The 17,185-nt window shown below is 38.4% G+C and overlaps 1 protein-coding gene across 19 annotated transcripts in view; it reads left to right on the top strand.

The window, feature by feature from the left end:
* The window catches only part of PTPRD (protein tyrosine phosphatase, receptor type, D), an 865,179-nt gene that overhangs the window by 782,117 nt on the left and 65,877 nt on the right, over positions 1-17,185 (top strand). For all 19 annotated transcript variants that reach the window (XM_014550614.1, XM_014550624.1, XM_014550612.1 and 16 more), the window contains one exon: positions 3,336-3,459. In XM_014550614.1, the coding sequence (XP_014406100.1) occupies positions 3,336-3,459 (124 nt within the window). The remainder of the gene's footprint in view (positions 1-3,335; positions 3,460-17,185) is intronic.

Here is a 17,185-nt window from a genome sequence, read left to right as displayed (position 1 = left end):
ACACACACACACACACACACACACACACACACACACACCCTGTGCACGAATTTTGTGTACCGGGCCTCTAGTATTTGTGGAAATTAAACAGCCTACTGGTTGTAGAGCATAATGACCAGGCAGCTATTATAATGATCCTGTTACTTACAGTTCTTCTCCTGGACCGTATTTTAAGCATAAGCATATTAACATATGTGATGTATAACTCATGTTTCCATTACCAGTTTTTAAACTCTTAACCTAAAATGAAAAAGCCAAAATGAGAGGTAACAAGCATTGATTTGGGATCAAATAATTACAATTTGGAGGAACATAGTTTCTGAGGCAGACACTCAGATAGTGTCCTGATTAGAGAGGGAAGGCAAGGGCTTTTTCTCAGGAAAGGAAAGGAACAATTGCATGAAAAGAAGAAGGAATTCCTATTGGTACTAACAAGCTGAGCCACTCTTGACTATACGTGGTTGGTTACTGATTCTATCTCCAGATAGAGAGTCCATAATCATTACTCCTTGTGATCAGGATGCCTGATTTCCTGCTGATGTTACAAACACTGGTTTGTAAAACAATTGTGTCAGGACGAGTCCAAAGATTTAGGAACCAGTACGTACAAGGCACTTCCTCTGGAACTGGCTGCTCTGGCTCTACTTTAAAATGGCTCCACTTGTGTCAACTTTCACAAACTCTTCCAATGCAGCTATCAAATCATGCTGATGGCTGAGAATATGTGGCAAGAGTAGAAATGGACATGACTTTAACAGTGTCTTTGAGTGGATAGATGCAATTTCATTGGTCTAATTAAATTTATGCCATTTTCCATGTGTGAGTGATCATAGTCTGAGTAACTAGGCCATCAGACAGAGTAACATCTTCCACCAAAAGACTGCACCTCAGTGAGATTAGGGGCTTCTTAGTATATTCTAGAGCAGTGGTTCTCAACCTTCCTAATGCCGCGACCCTTTAATACAGTTCCTCATGTTGTTGGTGACCCCCAATTTTATTGTTACAAATTGAACATAATTAAAGCATAGTGATTAATCACAAAAACAATATGTAATTATATGTGTGTTTTCCAATGTTCTTAGGCGACCCCTGTGAAAGGGTCGTTCGCCCCCCCAAAGGGGTCGCGACCCACAGGTTGAGAACCGCTGTTCTAGAGAATAATGTGCAAGAAGCTTATGTGCTGAGTAATGCTCATCAGTATAATGTCAGTGGTAGTTATAATTTCCAGATCATATATTTAATTACTAAGCCATATGCTAATGAGTGTAAAAATATTAAAGTGAGTACACTGTACAATGCAGTTTCCACAATCTGTTCTCTAGCTCCCATGTTATATGGAGGAATTACTCCATGATTTCTCTGATGAGCTTTTCTCAACAACATTTATTCATCAGTTCAATACATTTAAAAAAATCATTTGTCAAACCATGTATTGAGCCATCTTTGTAGATGCAAGTATAAGTGATAATGTATAGGTAGGGCTGTGGCTGAGAACTTCAGAATGTAGGCTGTAGGTCACCCAGAGCCAGTGGGAGTTCTTAAACAGAGACCTAACCTGCCCGGGGTTTTGCTTAAGAAAGACCACTTGGCATGAGAGATTAGAGGAGATATTCTAAGTAGACATCAGATGCTGAAGGACTGGATGTGGGGACTGAATTGAGAAATGTTTAAATCTGGTCTTGGTCGCTGAATGGAGCTGTGTGAGAGTTCAAGGTTGACTTGAAGGCGTCCGCCCAGACGAATGCTCTGCTCCCTTTAGCTCCTGGAATACTGGAGAGTACATTCTGCAGAGAGATGATGAGTTTCCTTGGAAGAACCAACTAGAAAGACCCCTAATTACACTATTCTTTAGACTCTACGGCATAGATGATTATTTTTGCTGAATACTGTTTAATGATCGACCAGTTTATATATAGATTAGCATAGGCTAAGAAAGGAAAAGGGGGTTAAATCCTCCGTAAATTAGAGGCTGCAATCTGTACTGCTGAGAATGTTAGCATGTTTAGAGGCTATTTGTGACTGTTAATAGGCTTGACTTTTTACACTGGTGAGTTTTATCATCATGCTGAACTCTGTCCCTTTAATATAAACTGCGTCTTTAATTTTGTAACAGCCATTGGATATGTCTTACTTTCAAATTCTAATATATACACATAAAAGAATGGAAAATACCCAGCATCAAAAATTACTGCTAAAAATTCTATCAACATAACATACTATCTTTGCTTTTTAAAAATTTCACCTGTACATAAACTTAATTTAGCATTAATTGTTTCTGAAAACTTGATTTTGATCATTTAGAATCATGTTTATGCAATTACTAAACTCATGTTTCCATATACCATGAAATTATAAGCATAAAAATGTCAGTTTCTTATGATAAAAGAAAATATGTTTTGATTTACATAATATTGCAGGAAAATAAAAAGTTTCCCAAGATGTTATAACCAAAACCTGGATTCAGTTTCAAAATCACTGTTTTACTTTACGTATGAAAAGTTACATATTATATTATATCGGCAATATTTATTTTAATTTTGAATAAGTGGTTGAACTAAGGCATTAAGGAAATGCACTAAAAATCAGAACAAGTAAGTTTAAAGGATAAAATGAAGCAAATGTTGTAAACATGATAACACATAATGAACAATAGGAAACACAATTTAAATAGAAAAGCAATTAGATTCTATCTGCACTGGGTTACAAATTAATATTCTAAAATGATTAATTTAACTAACCTGCCTTCTTTACTGTTACTCTTAACTGTTTGAATTGTACAAATTGCCTTGTGATATTGGCCATAATGTGTTGCAGAGAAATAGACAAAATTTTAAGTTGCCATCAAGATGTAAGCCTGTAGGTGAAGAAAGAACAGGAAAGCTGTGCCCAGTGAAGCCAGTGAAAAACCACTCAATTTAAAAATTGAGATTAGTCCAGATAGGAAAGAATAGGGAAGAGCAAACAAGATAAAATAATGCTCACAGAACTGGAAGGAATATTGAACCAAGGTAACTTGTAAACTATAGCAGCAGAGAGAAAAAAATGGAAAAGTAAAATAATAATAATAAAACCTGCCTTTCCAATATTAACAGAACATCTGTATTGATTTTCTTTTTCATCTGAATCAATGTTGGTAACTACACCGTGTTTTACTCTGATTAATCATTTCATGTGATTCTGGGTATATCGGTGCTCAGCTTCACAGCCAGGGCCATCTTGATGAAGCGTGGCTTCAGAGTTTTCTTTTCAAAATCGTGTTTGTTACGTGTGATAAATGCCTATAATCCACTGATATTCAGTATTGATTTTGTGTGTGTGCTGTTTTTCTTTTAAAGTCAATTGACCCTGGCCAGCAGTTCACATGGGAACATTCAAACTTGGAAGTAAACAAACCAAAGAATAGATATGCAAACGTAATCGCCTATGATCATTCCCGGGTTCTCCTATCAGCAATAGAAGGTAAGGAAATACTGACCTTATGTACACCTTTATTTTCATGGGTTTAAGGATGTGCATGAAAATATAGCTTTAACTAGGCATTGAGCCATCTATAAAAATAGTTATTTAAGATTTAGCCAACGCTGGTACTCACTTTTTCTTTCTCATAAAAATATACCTACGATATACATGCACATACACACATACACATACACACACTAGCCCACCATCCTATAACATAAGAGCATCCCTCATGACCTCTTTGCCTCCAGCTTACATGAAATACTTGATTATGTAGTTGATGTTCCTAAGGGAAGCAATTTTGGGTTGCCCATTTACTGAGGGTTACTGATGGTTAGGAGTGAAAAGATGATTGTTAGAAGATGCTCAATAACTGTTACTTAAAACTGGGCAAGTGAGTTGTTAGTTTGTAAATAAATGTGGATAGCCACTAGGGACGGTTGAAAGATTTAGGGTTGGTGATGTTGTGATTAATACAAAGTAAGCACATTGGAGATGTCTGGTACACCTCATTTGTGGCCTGCTTGATAATCTCTCTCACAGTCGTGGTACATTTCAGCGGGAATAATAGTTCCTGAAAGATGAGAATTACTCTTTAAATATGCCTAACTTCTTTAAGGATTCATGAGGCAAATATTTTCCATTCCTCCCTTACTAATACTAAAACCCTCTCACGTGGTGTTTCAAAAGCAATTAGAAGCTCACGTTCAGCACTCGGCTTTGTGTTAGTCTTCTTGGCGGTGGTGGCACATTGGACTGCTGTCCTCGGAAAATAGTTTACAGTCCCTTAAACCCGTCCTTGTCTTAGCAGCTAACCTGATTCACCAAGTGCCCTGTACCACGTGCATCCTCATTGGCACCCAGAAGAGCATTGTAGCCTTTTCATACTTGAAAGTTTACTGCTCACCCTCTTCATCAGTCCCTTAAACCCGTCCTTGTCTTAGCAGCTAACCTAATCTGCCAAGTGCCCTGTACCACGTGCATCCTCATTGGCACCAAGTTTACTGCTCACCCTCTTCACGTTTTTATAAAACATTAAATAACACCAGCTTCAGACCCAGTCCTTTTGAGAACCTTACAGTTCAGACATTTTCATCGATAGTTATTCAAGTATCTTTCCCTTTTTTCTGCTTCCGATATCTGTGATGACCACCCTTTATCTCCTAACTCTGAACAAGTCCTACCTGCCTCCTTCGTACCCAGAGTTGATTTGAAAGTGAGACTCTGTTTACAAGCTTTCCCAGTAAGCGGCAAGGCAACCATTCCATTTATTTCCCTTTTGGGGGGAATAAGGACGATCCTTCAGCATTTCAGCAAGCCCTACCTACAGCCCCTTTCCTCGGGATGGTGTTATGTGGCACAAATATATTTTAAAATTCTCGAAGTTTTATTTTTGATGTTGGAAAAATGTCACCTTTCTGAGGCAACGGAAGATACTAGGTGTTCAAGACTTAGCCTTTTTCTGTGCTGAAAAAAATTGATCAGGTGTATCAAAGTTTCACCAGTGCTACTTTAAGCAGAGTAGTGTCAAATGGGTAACTGCTTCTCTCAAATCCTGTTTAGCAACTGTAATTGGGGTGATTCACATATAGGTTTCACATTTTATCTCTACATTTTTCCCATTTCAAAATGTAAAAAAGAGTAGCAATTTTTTTTTTTTGTCTCAAGTCTGTTATATGATCGCCATAGTAAATGAGAAACTAAACCAAGGCACAAATAGACAAACCTTTTTTTTCATTATTGAAGCAAGATAAATTATATAAATAAAATAAATGGGTGTAAATTGAGAATGCATTTGGCTTGGTCTTGACCAAAGAACCTGTCAGTCTGCCTTTGCTGTGTTGTATCATTGTTTTCACTCAGAATTAGGTCAGTCAATACTACCACGTCCCTGTACTTTTGCCCACTTTGTCATTGTTTTCCTTAGCCTGTTATTTTCTACCATCTTAACAGTGGTGTATGTAAAAAAACAACAACACAGGAATATCCCTCCATGTGCCTTTTAAATGATAGTTGGAAACTATGTACATTTCATTCCTATGATATTTTTACAGTATAAAAGCCAAAATACTGGAATCAGACTAAAACCTGCCTTTTTATAACTCTGTGCCACAAATACACCCTAAATCTAGAGCTGACCTAGAAACCAAAAATCTTTCCATTTTAACTCTTATGCAAAAGGTTAGAAGCATTTAATTGAAGTTTATGGGCTACACAGAGAGCTTTAATCTAGATTACAACCATGAACAGCGTTTTATCTTAGACTAAGCCCCATATTTAAGGGGCCAAGCCATCATCTTATTTCTTAAGCACAAGATCCTGGCACCTGGAACCACAGAACCACTCGCTGAGGCTTTACTATAAAGGGAGCTTGGATAGCACAAAGCCAGATTTTTCAAGTGTGTTAAAATGTTAAGTGTCTTCATGCACAATTTATAAAATATAACGTGTCTATTTTGCATGCCTGTGGCGATAATGGCAATAACTTAAAGGTTTTGGTGAAGGTTTTATTTTATGCACTAGAGGCCTGGTGCATGAAATTCATGCAATGTGGGGGGTGGGGTATGTGTCCCTCAGCCCAGCCTGCACCCTATCCAATCTGGGACCCCTTGGGAGATGTCCAACTGCTGGTTTAGGCCCGATCCCACAGGACAACCGGCGGTAGGACATCCCTCTCACAATCCGGGACTGCTGGCTCCCAACCGCTCACCTGCCTGCCTGCCTGCCTGCCTGATTGCCCCTAACTACTCCCCTTCCAGCCTGATCAGTGCCTAACTGCTCCCCTGCTGGCCCGATTGCCCCTAACTGCCCTCCCCTGCTGGCCTGATCACCCACAACTGCCCTCCCCTGCCGGCCATCTTGTGGAGGCCATCTGGTGACCACATGGGGGCAGCCATCTTGAGCGAGGGCATGATGGTCAATTTGCATATTACCTCTTTATTATATAGGATTTTTGTTGTTCTCTCAGAGGTCCTGGTCACTGTCTTCACATTACTTTGCAGAGTTATTTGACAGACATTAACGAAAGGAGTGGAAGTTGCCATAGTGATCTGTATTGCCTTTATCTTTGCTTAATAGTACTAAACATTACACAACTGTCATTGAAATACAACTGTCCTTGAAAGATGGCAGGGGAAAATATTTTAAAAATAAGGAATTCTGTGTGGGCACCAATGTGCTTACTGAACTCCTTGAAAATAGTGACACTTTATGACATGGTTCCAAATTATGCTAACTTTATTTATGCTGGGGAAAATGCAGAGTAAATTCAAGAGTGTCCAAGTTACAAATGCTTACAATTTTTGAGTTTTAGGTTATGCAATATGGGAACAAAATTGAATTTTTGACCAATCCAGTTACCATTGGAGTCTTCTCCATGATTAAGCAATTTTTAAGAGAAAATAGTAATTCCTGAAGAGAGGTGAACATATTTAATTTAATGATTTAAGATAAGTGTGACAAATAAAGACTAAACGAGAACTAATATGTATATGTGCACAAGATAATGTGTAGCAACATGCCTAATCTTCTAGAATCCAAAGTATTCCAAAAAGTAGACAAGAGAAAATGGAAGCTCAGAGGGAAAATTGGTGCTGAGTCGCACAGTGTATCACTAATATAGCCCAAGTTAGAATCGAACTCTTGTGAGCCCTTGACCCCGGCTTCATCAGTCACATCACTCGGGTTGCTTTCCTACTAACACAGGTTGTGACTGTGATTAAGTAACTTAGCCTGGATCCAAACGCCCAGCCTTAACTTCTGGCCTAAAAATTCATTTGATCCTTGGGCATTAACCTGTGGATGGCACAGATATTACACTTTAATATTTCACTTTCTACTTCATGGCACAACTAATCTGAGGCAATGACACAATGTGGGGAACCACCTGTGATTCAAATGGACCAGTCCTACAATTGCAGAAGGTTACATGTTTCTATCCCTAGCTCATCCCAGGGGTGATCTACTGACCTCAAATATCTTTTTATGTATCTTCACCTTCTTATAAACCAATGAATATCAATTAGTGACACATTACTTATTGTAATGCCTCCTAGATAGCAAAAATTAAATCTGATTATTACATTCCTAGATAAAGGGGGTTTTGGTTTTTCCTTCTAATATACAATTTACAGCTGTTTGTCTTATATTTCTGTTAGTAGAATTATAATTAACATTTCAATTTAAAAGCCATATTGACGTGGAATTTTTTGAATTGTTGGCCATGTCTAAATATAAAGCAAAACTTAAAATGCTACTTTTTAATTCAACAACAAAGACAAAAGGTTATAGATATGATCAGCTGGGTGCCTACTAAGTGGCAGGTACCATGCCATACAGTTTACATACTGTATTCAAAAGCATGTATAGATCATATCTATAGTATTCAGAACAGCCTCAAAAGCTAGCTGTGATCATTCAGTTTTATAGATGGGGAAACTGAAGCTACAAACTTAAGTAGCTTATTCCTAATTAATAACTAGTAAGTGGCAGAGCCAACATTCTAATATGTGAGTCATTTGGGCCCAAGACTGCTGTTCTTTCCAATAGGCCAATCACACCTATAGCTGCTTTTGCAGTCGTAATGGTAGAGCCTCTCCATGCCATACCAAATTCAAGAACATTGCCTTTGTGCTGGAAAGACTGTCTAGGAATTTTGAAATACACATTTTGAAACACTTATGGTAGAAGTCTTAAGAGCTAGAGGCCTTCAATTGTGTTCTTAAACTCCAGTCAAAGTAAATTTTTCCAAAGAATAAATGACGTATAAATAGCTTTCAGGTGGGTTTTTTGTTTAATATTACTTTTTAAGGTATATTAGGAAAATGATTGAATAAGAAGGCAGAAGACTGAAAACTAAATCTCAGTCTGAGCAGCTGTGTGACCTTGGGCATGTCACTTAGTACAATTAACAGTTAGCCTTTGGGGGAGCTGGATCCTTTTGAGAATCTAATGAACATTTACTATCCCACCGGAAAACAAAAGGCACCTACACACTTTTTACACCGGTTTCATGGAGTTTATGGACACACAAGCCCTTTGCAGGTCTACTCTGCAATTTAGGAACCCTTGCCTGGTTGTCTTTTGTTCTATTTTCTCATAAAATGAGGATACGTAAGACTCTTCCTGCCATTCTTAAAATCCTGAAAGTTGATTCCAAATCCAGATATCAATAGATAAATAATATGAATAGTAAAATGAATAGTAAATCTTGGACTTTAAGAAATTAGTTCTTTGGAGGGAAAACAGACAGACAAATACTTAAGCCAGGGGGTTTACTCCAAATAGAATTATTGTCTGGTGTGGTGTGTCTCTGCTACCAAGCTAGGTTTAAATGGTTTTGTCTGCAAGAGTTAGAAATGACAAAGCGTCAACCACGTTATGTCTTATGCATTCTTTAACACTTGTGCTTGTTAATCTGATTTAAAAAAAAGCTTAGTTTATGTTTTTCTCTAGTTTGGGGATATATAGTTAAAGTTTCAAAACATAAATCTATTTCTTTACTTCATCTCTTTAAAGGGTACATTCCTATAAGGGCCCATATGCTTCTCAAGAACTTCTTTCCTATGAAAGCATCCTAGGCTCTGCGTCCTGCTGAAGAGCTTGATGGGAGATGTTACTGTGTCCCGGGTCCCTCATCTGTGCAGCAATAGGCATAAAATAGTACCGATCTCCTGGAATTATTAGGATCTAATGAATTAATGCATGTAAAGCATTTAGAGGAGTGCTTGGCATACAGACAATGCCTGACAAATCTTGGGAACTATTAAAATTATCATTGCTATATTATGAATTTTATTGCTACTATCACTGGGTCCTTTTATCCTCAGATGGAATTTCTTTTGTATGTGATCTATGGAAAAATTAATACCATCCAAATGAGAAAGCTGCATAGATTTGGAGTACTCTGTGAAGCAAAAGAAAATATTGGTACTTGATAAATGAAAACCAGACCCATAATAGCATTACAGATTTCAGCAGGGGGAAGAATATGTTCTTTTAAATGGAAATCCGAGATATATCATCTGCTGCTTGATTTGCATAATAGGAGCAATTCCAAAAAATCCAACTGTAAATAGTATAGATGATGTTACAACAACTTGATTATTTGTGAGATGGGCAATTTAGCACCTTTAAAGTGAGAAAGTGGCTCACAGGGAATCATGGCCCCTTAGATAAATCTAATTTTAAAAAGGAAAGAGAGAAAACCACTGCTGTTCCCTGTACTGTCGCTTCATCATTTGCCACCACACCGAGCCCTGTGTTTAAGTTGTGTCCTAGCCTCCCTTCTGCAGAGTGTTCTGTGCTAAGTGACTGTCTACTCATTTAAAGCAGCTGTCAGCACGCGGTAACATGTTCTCCAGTTTCACAGGGTATTCATGCTATGCATCCTTTTTTTCCCCCAGGCTGTATCTAGTAGCCTGATATTTTTTCAATAAGTAAAAGCAAAACCAACCCAGGAAAATAAGTTAATGATATTTTAGTGAATACAAATGTTTGATGTTCAAGCTCCACATGAAACTCTAACATCAAAGAATTTAAATTATTTTCCCCAATAAAGAATTCTTTTTAACAGCTGTCATGTGCAATTTCCCAAGTCAGCTTACTAAATATGATCCCTTTGCTTCCCTTTAGAATCTATTCCTCTCCTTTCTTTTCATCTACCTACCTCCCCAGCTACCTATTTTCTATCTTTCCTGTTAGCCTGTGCACTAGTGGACACCTGTTGTTTATTATTTTTGCCCTTGAAATTCTGCTTAAGCTGAAGTTGACTGGAATATATGCCCCATCTGAAATAAAAGGAAAAATATTATTTCCCCCCCTAATTCTCATCCAATTATTGGTTGAGTTTATTTTTCTCATATTGTTCAGAACATCAATCATTGATTCAATAGTTTCTTTAACACTTTTCAGTCTTTCCTTTTCAAGTTAATTGTTTACAGGCATGACATAGTTTAATCCGTTTATTTCAGTGATTTTTTTAAAATAAGTAAAAGCATCTTTCTCTTTAAGGAGCAGTGCACAGACAAATTTTTCTAGCTTAATTAGTCTTAAATAGAAAGCAAGATCCGACTTAGCCTTTGGAAACTGGGAACCATTTCCCAGGATGCTTACAGCCTGAGTAAAGACTAATGAGAGCAGTTTAAGTAGCACCTCTCTCCTGCATGCAGCCCGGGGCCTTGGTGTGGGATCTGTGTGGCTCCGACCTCAGCCCGTACCTGTCCCATTTCTTACCTGGAAGAGAGAATAAGCATTTTTAGGAGATGGCTGGTTGTGTTGGCTTTTTTTCTTTACTCTTGTTTTCAGGAAGCTAATCGAACAGTAAATCAGAAAGCTCTGAGAGTTTTTTTATCTCCATTTGTCTTTAGTTCAGTTATTGGGATATTTAAAATTTTTATTGTACACCTATGCAGACTGCACTAATGAATCTGCACTTCATTACTCTGAGGCTGTAGAGAAACCCACAGCTCTGAGGCTGTGGTTGGTGTGACTTCATTATTAGAATAAAGGCACAGGTTGTACATTGCTGGGAAGATATAAAATAATTATTTTTTGTCCTCTCCATTGATTTAAAAAATATATATATGTATAGGAAAGAGGCCTTTCAGATTTGGAATTACTTTCCATCAGGATGTTTAGGAATTAATAGGTCTGTTTCATTTCTGTTTATTATATCGATCTTAAGAATAGCTAATACCCAGCAGTATATTAGAAGTTTTAAATATATAGACGCAGCTGATTCTCACCGAGGCGTTGGGTAAGGCCAGTATGATAATGCTGCTGTGATATTAGGATACATGTGATATATGAGGAGACTCGGGCTCTGCGAGTTTCCTACATGCAGACAGAGCTCCTGTCATCACACTCCTTGCTGGATCTGACACCTCATTGCTGCATGAAGCCCTGTAATAATTACAAAAGTCTGATGTGGCTGAAAAGGTATTCTGCGCTGGCCCTCGGTCTGCTTTATCTCATGCCAGAGGGCTCCCCAACTACAAAAGAGGTACGGATAAGTCCTCAACACTTGTAGCTAATCTTGGAATACATTCAAAGACAATTCAATTGCCTACATCCTTCCCTGGGGACACTGTGGTAACCCAGCCACTCAGCAGTGCAGACATATAGAAAAACCATGGAGGGAACATAGGTGGATGCAGGGTTCATACATTGGAAGTTGCTCATTCCCCCATGAATATTCACCGAGATGAGCTGCCGTGCCCATAAAGCCAGGCACACTTCTAAAAACCTTGCCCTGGGTACTATAGAAACGGAGGGTGCTTTGCCAAACTGAGGTTCCATCCGGGGATGTCATGGCAGATGATGCACTGTGCCTTGGTGAGAAGCATTTGTTGTCTCAGGCAAAGAAAGTCCTTCATTTTGCTCTTCCTACTACAGCCATGGGTGGCCGCCACGGTGCTAGTGAAGGGGAAAGAAAGCCTGTAGTCTTGTAATTAAATAAATGTATCCGTAGTAAGTTTTATTAGGTTTCATTTTTCCATTCTCCTCTAGTTTGCTGCTGTGAGCAAACAAAGTAAGATTTTTTTTTTTCTGCATTGTGAATTGTAAAAATTTCAATCTAGGCCTTGACCGACAGTTCACTGTTGTTCGGTGGGGTATTATTTGTTTGTTTGTTTATTTGTTTATGGTTTGCGCATTGAAGGGGACATTATTTACTGAATAAAAGGTAGCTTTTAATACATTTTTTAATTTAATGGAACCAATATAAAAAAAAAGAATCATGGAACTCACGTGGGGAAAAAATTAGCCTTTGTGCTTTATTTGCACTTGAGTACTTCTGTCTTACAACAGGGAATAAACTAGTTTATCAAAACCAATTTATTTTTGATGCAAACTTTACTAAGGATTTGTAGAAGTGAAAGAAAATAACTGTATCTGGGGTTTGATGCCACCCTGAGTTGGAGTAAAGTCAACCACTCAGCTGAGCAGGCCCTTAACTAGCGTTGTTTTCTGCTAATGTGGATGTGATATCCTAGGAAGTTACCTCTTGTCTATATCAATTAGCCTGTGGTCATTGGTTCTGTTATACATTATTTTGCTTAAACATGCAGAACCTATGGAAGAGGATGGGTGAGGACTTACAATGCTATAGCAACATGTCCCCAGGAGCCATGGATGGAACTCTGCCTTTCCTCTAGTGCTGCCTTATTCTCACCTCAGGAGAGCTCTTTCCCTGAACAGACCACCTACTAGCCTAGTCCCACCCCCTTCTCTTGTTTTTGAATTTGTTTGTTTTGTACCCACCAGATTCTAATCAAAATTGGAAGCATCAGTCACACACACACACACACACACACACACACACACACACACACACACAGAGAGACACCTCATCTGAGCACATCAGAGGTAGAAGCAATAGAAATCAGCTTGAAAGAGAATGTCCCTACCTAATCTGAGACACACAAAGCCTCTATTCATCTTAAAATAACTTCACAGAGATTTCCAAATCCAAGAAGGCTAAGAATACTACCGGGAGACATCTTATTTTAGAACTCAAAAGGACTTGAGGGAATCAATTTGTGCAACATGCCTTGTTTAGCAGATAAGCAATCAACGGTCGGGACAAGTTGAACAACTGCCCGAATGGCAAAGAGCAAACTGCCAGTGGCCCAGGCAGGAGGCCCGTTTCCTAGTCAAGCTCTCTAAATTTTTAGCAAGTGCTTAGTGTCCCAAGGCTTCAAAAGGCACACAGGACTTCCTGACAGTGACAAGTAATACAAAAGTAGGTGCATTCTCCTTATGGTTACCTAATTTCACATCGATAACATAATTCATATACTATTTTTAGTCTCGCTTTTCCAATTAATATCGGGGCATAAGGCCTTATTATAAAACATATAATTTTAAATACTCCTCAGCAAGAGAAATCTTTTCTTAAAAAACTATCTACTGACTTGAAAAATCAAATGCAAAGCAAGTTGGTTTGTTTTTTTGGGTTTTTTCTGTTTTGTTTGTTTGTTTTTAGTAGATCACTTGGTTCAATTGGTCCTCCTCAAGTAAATACACAAAAGAAAACCTTATTTTAACCCAGTCATGACAAAACAATTCATATAGTATATTCTTTAACATTGCCAAATGTTTTCAAGGTCTTAAAGCCTTTTTTTGGCAATTATTCATCACAGATATTCTTTTGAGCAGAATAGCTTCGTTTTACCAAGGCTTCCTCCCCTTCTGTTACTATTCAAACACATGTAGGAACAAAGTCAGGGAGCCCTGTCCTCTTCATCCCAACCTTAGATGAAGAAGAGTGAGCCCCTTGCATTTTGAACTCGCGATAACATTTTCAAAGTTCTGCAGGCAATTAAAAGAAGAGTGGACCTCAAAGTCCATGCCCCGGCTAATTTTTCCACAGAGAGCTATAACCGGCAATCCCCAGCAAATAAAAGGGGAGGCTTTAACTGGCCGGATTCTGTTGGAATAGCTGTTTGCTGTGGCTTGTTATGCATTGAGAATACAGAAGCCCAACTCTATTAGTCTTTCACCTCAGCACGACCTTTGTTAGTCTTAAAAACTTGAGTTTTACAGCTCCAAGTTTAGTTTATCTGAGACACAAAGACCCAATATAAAACATATAAGTAATATTTTTAAGCACCACAAGATAGAATAGTCCATTAACTGATGAAATACTTGCAACACAGGAATGGGGTATACTGGTGTAATATGAATCCAGGATCTAGCCTCCACCTTCTCACTCGCAAGATGAGAATGATAAGCAAGACTGGTGTTGGAACTGTTTCCATGACTATTAATTGGAGAGTACACCTAAAACAATACATGGAAATTTATTATATTTATAAATATAATAAACCTATGGATTCCTAGGAAAGATCAACTTTTAGACCTACGTTATTCTTGAGCAATGACATTAATACTGACTCTAAGAGACAGTAACAGTCCTAAGGTTTTTCCAACAAGACAAGCAGCATTATCATAGTATTGAACAGAGGTCTCCTTCACTCCAAGAAATAAAATTAACCAGCTAATTTATAATAATTTGGTATTCTTTCAGTACTCTATTATAATTTAGGTTTCTATCTATCATAGCCCCGGAGGAATTCAATTAATTTTCATACACTTCTCTTAGATTAGAAGTGCACTCTTATTAGTGTTGCATTAGCAGATGCAAATCATTGTCCAGATAAGGCAGGGGGCTGAAAATTAAATAAATAAATGTGCGTGACTTGGAGAAGATCACCCCAAAACGATGCAAACTCTTTGCAGATCCAGCCTCCCAGCGGAAACCTCAAAATCAGTAGCTACTGAAAAGCGTTTCACGGCTCCCACTCGGAAAGCCAGTCTGTGACGCTCCCTTCCCACTGCCCCGCAACAGGCCAGGGTTGGTTGAAAACTTTTTCAGAATATGGTGCGTTGAAAACTAAGGCCTCGTCGACTTAAAACCACGCTGCTTTGTAACTTCCGCTTCCAATCTAGAGTTCATATTTTTTAGAAGGGAAAGCCACCGCCCTTTCGAAAATCTTTTTTCATTCATCTTTCCACACAGCCTGTTATGTTGGGTTGCATGAATGTAGGCCACATTAGATCTGAGAGCCTCTAGAGAACAAAGCCCTCTCTCACTTCTCCACATTACAAAGGACATGGAGATAGAACTTACATGGAATGTCATTTTGCTCAAGTGGGTTAAGGTATTTGCGGAAGGATGCTTTCATTTCAGGTGCAACCTCCTTAGAGAAAAGGGTCCAAACAGAAGAGGCGCCTCAGCATTCTTTCTGGATGCAAACATTAGCCTAATAATTACCTCTACCAACTGCTGAAATGTTGTTTTTCATTCTCTTCTTTTCAAAATGTCAAGTCCCAAATTCATAAAGCATTTGGCGATACAGTATTGATCCCAGGTGCCTCGTAGTTTTCAGGCAGAAGTTTTGTATTTTTATTTCTGGGAAGTGCAATCATTATGCAGTAGCAACCCATTCACCCTAAACATTAATAGTAACTTATTATTCAAACTTGAGCAGTAGGTCTAAAAACGGTTCCCTACCTCATCACTCAATGTTGGACCGGCGTGGTTCCCTGACTTTAGATCTGAGTCTCGTGTCCATCACCCCCTGTCCTCAGCACCGTCGTTCAAACACATCTGTGATCCTTGATGAAGATGACATGGCCGTGTCCAGTTGATGTGTTTTCTGAGTCATTAACCCAGATTTCTCCATTTTGAATTTTGGAAAAAAGTTTTGTGTAATGTTCGCAGCTGAGTGAGGGCCATAGCCAAACACCTTTTTATGCGTTTTTAAACGTTACTAACCGCTAAATTAAAATTTAGAAAGTGGGCTTTTCCTGTGTTATAGATTTATTGTTGCCTCAGAAACAAATATTGTGGACATGTAGATGTGTTGCTTCCCAGTAGCTGTAACCTGAGGACTTTATTTAAACTGTCCTTTGAATCTACAATAATTTCGTGTCAGGGAGAAATAGGATCTTTATCAACAAAGGGCTGCCAGAATCCCAACTGTTTCTTGAGTGGCTGTAATAGATGAATAATGTTACAACCAACTGAGCAAAAGCCTTTTTGCTCAAAAGGCTTTTCACTGATGCCGGTGGTATTCTACGTCCATGTGTTCCTCTCGAAGCTCAGTAGTTTCCATCTGACTTTCATTACTTTTCTTGAGAGGATCAGTTTTACAACTGGAGTCAGAAAATCACTCAAAGTAATTGAAAGTGGCAATCAGTGAAATATAATAATTTTAGCTTGGGAACAGCATATGTTTCATTATAAAGAAAATATTTTTTCCACAAACCCAAGACCCATGTTTTCCCAGAGCAAAGAAGGAACCATGTGCACATTCTAACACTGCCTCCCATGTCACGGTGATATCACTGGAAAGTGCTCGTCCCCCTCTAGGAGTGGCAACTTGTTACCTCCAGAGAAAATCTATTCCCTTTTTGATTCTATTTAAAATGCTTTATTATATTGGATATAAACTCCACATCTCTGCAGTTATATCCTTCAGAGTTGAAAAACGTGGGTTTCAATAGAATAAATCTGAACCTCTCTTCAGATACACATGGGCAGATCTTACCCCAAACCCCAAACCCTTACCTTTTTCTTTGCCAAGTTGTACTATATATTCCTTTCATATATGGAATAGATTTCATCTTCTTAATCACTCTGGCCACTCTCCCTGGAAGAAGCACAACTTGCCCACATTTCTCTTAAAGGCATTATTCTGAGGGAAAATTAGACTTTCAATCAGAATATCTGCATTAAATTATAGCTCTGCTACTTATTAAATGTTGGAACTGGAAAAAATTATTTACTCTTTTTGTCATTAGGAATAGCACAGTTGAATAAAAGAGACATGATCTGGAGGTCAAAATGGGCAATAAACAAGCCAACAAACAAATATGTAATTATAGTTTGTAATATATAATGTATTACAATTGCCAAGGGAGTCAGAATTGCCAACAGAGTCCTGTGGTCCCAAGGTGCAAAGGGCAGGCCTTCTGAGATGGAGGCGAACATTTTACAATGGGAAGGAGACAGGGTATGTTCCAGGATGTGGGATGGCACTACAGTAAGAGAGCGTTGTTTTCTCAAATGAAGCAGAGTCTAGAGTTTAGAAGCTTAGAAGGTGAAGGGAATGAGATTAGTCTAGAGTAGGGCAGAGCCTTGTAGCCATTGTTGAGCATGTGAATTTTATTTGAAGTGTACAGGGAAGCCATGGTTGGGTTTGCGGAAGAGATGTTACAG

Source organism: Myotis brandtii, unplaced genomic scaffold (assembly GCF_000412655.1).
Source record: "Myotis brandtii unplaced genomic scaffold, ASM41265v1 scaffold606, whole genome shotgun sequence".
NCBI lineage: Eukaryota > Metazoa > Chordata > Mammalia > Chiroptera > Vespertilionidae > Myotis > Myotis brandtii.
Note: the sequence above shows the minus strand (reverse complement) of the source record. Positions and strands in the feature narration are given on the sequence as shown.